At 31.1% G+C, this 5379-nt stretch overlaps 1 protein-coding gene across 1 annotated transcript; it reads right to left on the bottom strand.

Moving 5' to 3' along the window:
* Nucleotides 1-1144: 1144 nt before the first annotated feature.
* On the bottom strand, nucleotides 1145-4215 carry LOC143052859 (uncharacterized). The gene is made up of 4 exons (XM_076226037.1): nucleotides 4146-4215; nucleotides 3604-3650; nucleotides 2657-2856; nucleotides 1145-1351 (listed from the first exon to the last, which is right to left on the bottom strand). The coding sequence occupies exons 1-4, from the start codon at nucleotides 4199-4201 to the stop codon at nucleotides 1229-1231; spliced, it is 426 nt and encodes a 141-aa protein (XP_076082152.1). The 5' UTR covers nucleotides 4202-4215; the 3' UTR covers nucleotides 1145-1228.
* Nucleotides 4216-5379: the final 1164 nt, after the last annotated feature.

The raw sequence follows: 5379 nt of genomic DNA, 5'->3' as shown, positions 1-5379 counted from the left end.
GAGTCTTAGTGTTTATATACTCATCATAGATACCAGGATTAAATTTTTATTTTCGCCAGATGTGCTTTTCGTCTACAAAAGACTAACCAGTTACGCTCGAATCCAAAAAGTTAAAAAGGCCAAATAAAGTGCGAAGTTGAAGATCATTGAGGACCAAAATTCCTAAGTTTTACCAAATACAACTAAGGTAATTTACTCCTGGGGTAGAAAAGCCTTAGTATTTCAAAAATTCAAAAGTTTTGTAAACAGTTAATTTATAAATATGACCATATCAATGATAATTCATGTCAGCATAGAAGTGCTGACTACTGAGCTTGTGATAACCTCGAGGAATTAAAACTCCACCAGCAGTGGCATCGACCCAGTGGTTGTAAATAAACTCATCATAGATACCAGGATTGAAATGTTGTATTTACGAAGTTATGTCACTTCCTGGGATAGCACGGAATATTTGTGGATAATTAGATGGTTAATTTCCATTGTTTCATTAAATCATAAGTACGGAAAAAGTAGAAAATATGTACGTTATGCAGTCGACGAACTCTAATAAAAACTGTAAATAAACTCATCACAGATACCAGGATAAAATTTTGTATTTACGCCAAACGCGCGTTTCGTCTACACTAGACTCATTATTGACGCTGTTAAAACTGACCAAACACATATAGAAACCATTTAACAAACATATCCAAATCATTTGAACTTTGGTGGATAGTTGTCTCATTAGCCATCATACCACATCTCCTTATTTTTATATAAGATACACACACGATATATATGAATTTTTAAGGAAAGAAGAAAAGATAATGCATGGTAATAAATATTAAGAAACCGAACAATATCATTATAAAACAAAAGAAGACAACTCTTACACTAGCAAACAACCAATTCAAGCACAAGGCCGCATTCTACTAAATCCACACATGAGTAACAAACCCTGCAATCAATATAAAGATAAGGAGATGCAGAATGATGAGAAAACTACTAACAAGGGATCGAAGGACGAGGATGCGAGGATCTATAAGTATCGTTAGTGTATTGCTCTCGAATGCAAAGTCTGAATACTGACCGCAAACTAAGCCTTAAGTTATGATATAGTATTTTATAAATTTGTTTACAGCTATGCAAATTTTAATTATTTTAATATACATATCAATGAAAAAAGTAAATCAAATTCCAAATTTATGAACTACAGCACAAAAGGTCACATAGCACCATTGAAGTAATATTAAATGTTCAGTTTCTTTTCCGACACTTGTATATTTGTTTCATTTAGAAGGCGAAAAGAACTCTCACTTTCATGTTGCCCCCGCACATGACTGCTTTGCTTTTGGTTATTTTTGGGAAACTCCTGCAAAATAAAAGATATCAAGATAAATTATTGTGTAGACAAAGTGCTGTAGATTTTCAAATTTGATTGAGTTGTTCTGCTACTATCTCATCGACGTAAACAGTACATCTCAGTCTACTCATATCATAATGGGGCAAATAGAAAGTACCAATATCTAATAATTACATAGAAATCAATCATTTTTTGTCAGACAACAGTAACGAGGCATTGTAAACATATATGTCGAACTGGCTATAGTATCTGTCAATAAAACGCAAAATACTGATTTTTGCGACAACTTTACAAAAAATAATTCCGCGCTTCCTGCAAAATGTGGTTTGGTCAGCACTTTTACACCCAAATAAAATTACCATGATTAATATCGGAGAAGAAAGCTTCTCCATGTCCTTTCATCTGATTACAAACAAATTGATTTTAATTGCCGTTAAGAAATATAAACTACTATTTCCGTATGTAAATATCTCTATTAGAATTTGTTTGTCAATGTCAGGTTTTCCTAGGAGCTAAAGTTTGGTCTTCTTCTAAAACAACGTTTTGTGATATTTTTCTTAACGTAGTAGTGAGAACACTTACAAATCAGTTCAGTCTTCAACAAAGTTAGTCTTAGGCAATTCCAAAATCAAATTCGTGGGGTCTTCAAGTCAAAAAAGTGTGACCATCAAATATTTTGTGTCGCATTAACTGGGAGCTCTGATGACCTATATTTATTTTAGCAAGACAATACAAATATGTTTACTCCTGTGTGTTATGACAGTCCGTTATAAATATTAAACATCATATCACAGACTGATCACATTATATAGATACTTTACATTATATAGATACTTTACATTATATAGATACTTCACATTATATAGATACTTTACATTATGTAGATACTTTACATTATATAGATACTTTATATAGATACTTTACATTATATAGATACTTTATATAGATACTTTACATTATATAGATACTTTACATTATATAGATACTTTACATTATATAGATACTTCACATTATATAGACACTTTACATTATATAGATACTTTACATTATATAGACACTTTACATTATATAGATACTTTACATTATTTACATTATATAGATACTTTACATTATATAGATACTTTACATTATATAGATACTTTACACTATATAGATACTTTACATTATATAAGACTTTATAGTTGCATCCTTGTAAATTACAATAAAATGCCATCGCATGAATTATCTGCCACACTCCGCAAATTATACTAGACGATGGCATTTATAATTTATTTGTTTAAATTATCCGCATCTGTGCGGGCAATTTATACTTACAGAAATTGTATAAGTTGTGTCGAAGGTTTCCGAGGACTTTGTCTTTAGAAACCACCAAGCAAATATAAGGAAAACTACTACGAGTATACCCATGCATATCATACCAACTGCCACAGGGTTGTATTCGGCAATTTTTATTGTATCTGAGAGCTCTATTGTCTTTGTCAAATCGAAGTTTCTGATGTGTATGTCAAGTGTAACTGAAATGAAATAAACATATTTGAGAATATTAACAATGTACTAACCATATCTAAAAGAAACCATTATATCTTCTTCGGTCATTGGTTTAAAATTTTCATTACCATGTAATGAAGTTTTTCAACGAATAAAAGGAGGCAATTAACAACAACATAAGATCACAAAAACTATATACAGTCTACCGCGAAAATTGTAAATCTTTTAAAGTGTGTCCCCAACTATAAATCTTTCAGTTGTATTTATCCTTATAGTTTGAGGGTTAAAAGATCTCAGCGTATTAGCAGATTAGAATAAAAAGATCCCAATCCAGAGACTTACGATCGAAATCAATTGAGGTTTATTTGTTGAGCACAAGTAGATAAAGCCAAGCAGAGGAAAGGGAATTAAATAAGGTTTAAAGATGAAGAACCAGGTTTATCATCCGATCAACAATAAATGCAAATCGTTTGTAGACGGATTTCCAATTATCTATCTCCTGAAGTTTTCAAACATTTTGCCCTGCAGTCCTAATATTGGTTCGAATCCATGTTTTTCATTCAAGGAAATGACGATATAAAGGTCCTTACATATATCACTACTAATTTTTGTTAAAATTTACTGAAGGAGGAAGACGGACAACGAAATTCAAGTAACAAACAATAGATTAACAATGTCTAATGAAACAGGGGTAAACATAAATGTACATCAGACGAAAGTTATGACATCAAATAATAAACATTTTAAAAACGTTATGAACATAATGCTCTTACCATTCAAAGTTTCATTTACTGCGAAGATGTTTGATAATGGTACTTTACTGCAATAAAAAAGGAAGCAGTTATTTTTGTGCAAACTACAAATGAGAAATAAAACAGAAGATATAATATGATATTATTCAAAAGTAAAATTGAGTATTTTATATATAAGACGATACCTAGGTTATATTTGTTTTGAAAGGTCCCTATAGTCTATTGAACTTGAAATCATACTATATAAAAATAAGATGCATCGGAAAAATTAAAGCAACTATAGTTTATCGTACGGCCTTCATCAATGAGCAAAACTAATTCCTCATATTAAGTTATTAAAGGTCCCGAAATGACAAACGCAAAAAAAAAAATCAAACGAAAAGATTTACTACTAAGCAAAACTGTCACAGTGGTGCTATTGGGATAACAGTTACGCTCATTAATAAAAAAAAAAATAGTGTAGAATTTTCTTTCACTAAAAATTTAGTAGGTTTATTACTTGAAACAAAATTAAAGTGGAATATATTTTAACTTAGAATTTAGTATGTTTATTATCAACATACCTGATATTTTCATTGTTGCTTTCAAATGTCGTTAGTGGCACCTTTCTTTTAAACATTCTACGTTCTAATGAGTTCTTTCGAAGTTTTACATACAATTTTATCACCTATGCTACATACAGGTATGTAATTATCAGAGAGTTTGAATAAAAGTGGGTGTAGAGAGATTCAATTGGTTAAAGTTTAATAAAGTAATGTCGATATGAATTAACATTTAAAAAAAAGGTCTATTTATTATCATAAAGCATCAACCAACACATAATTTGATAAAAAGGAAATTGGGAATCTGTAAAACAGACAACAACCCGGTCAATGAGCAGACAACAGACGAAGGCGATCAGTGAGTCATCAACCAAGCGAGAAAATCACACACCTGGAGGTTGGCCTCTCAGCTGACACATAAAAAAGAGTGTAATGTTTTACTGAAAATGGACTGCATACGTAACCCCAAAACATAAATGAACGAAAATTAAAAAAAACCTCACAAGACCAGAGGCTCCTGACTAGTGACAAGCGCAAAACATGTGGCGAGGTTAAACATGTTTTGTCAGATCTCAACTCTCCGCCTGTACCTCTAGTAAATGTAGAATAAAGAAACACATAGCAATACGCACATTAAAATTTAGTTTCAAAGAAGTCCGAGTCCGATGTCAGAGTAAGTAACAAAAGAAACTAAGCAAATTGACAATATTACAAAAATTAAAAAAGGACTACTAGCAGTAACTGACATGTCAGCTTCAAACCTCAAATTATCTGATTGACAGAGGCTGTCTTCATCATATGAAAATCAAGCACATTCCCTCCTGTTAGGGGTTGAGTATCATACCATCATAAAATATACGAGAAGAACATAACCCGTATCATGCCAACAACTGGTTTTAGAATAAATGTATTCATTTCCGATGAAAACTAACAATGAATGAATAAATAATACCAAAACAATGTTATCCTTATTGACATGACAACAGTATCGTATATATCGAATATATATACATATAACTATATCGCATATTTGAATATAAGAATATTTGAAGGAATAGGACTAAAAAGAAATAACTCATCAGATGGATAAAAATAGAAATACATCAAACAAAAACACGGAGTAGATGTGGAATGTTCTTCCTACTGCACCTCGATTTTTTTCTTTCAAATTATTATATAAATCTATTTTATCAGTTTTCAAACTGGGCTTGTTCTTTTGGCACTACTTCTTCAAAGATAATATGAAACAGATATG

Source organism: Mytilus galloprovincialis, chromosome 1 (assembly GCF_965363235.1).
Source record: "Mytilus galloprovincialis chromosome 1, xbMytGall1.hap1.1, whole genome shotgun sequence".
In the NCBI taxonomy this organism is placed as follows: Eukaryota; Metazoa; Mollusca; class Bivalvia; order Mytilida; family Mytilidae; genus Mytilus; species Mytilus galloprovincialis.
The sequence above is the reverse complement of the archived record's forward strand: the minus strand, read 5'-3'. Positions and strand labels throughout refer to the sequence as shown.

Bases quoted from the DNA above. Each gene is read 5' to 3' on its own strand.
- LOC143052859 (XM_076226037.1), bottom strand. From the start codon at position 4,201: ATGTTTAAAAGAAAGGTGCCACTAACGACATTTGAAAGCAACAATGAA. The intron at 3,651-4,145 runs GTATGTTGATAA...TTTTTATTGCAG, and splicing joins AGCAACAATGAAAATATCAG to TAAAGTACCATTATCAAACA. The intron at 2,857-3,603 runs GTAAGAGCATTA...ATTTCATTTCAG, and splicing joins AGTAAATGAAACTTTGAATG to TTACACTTGACATACACATC.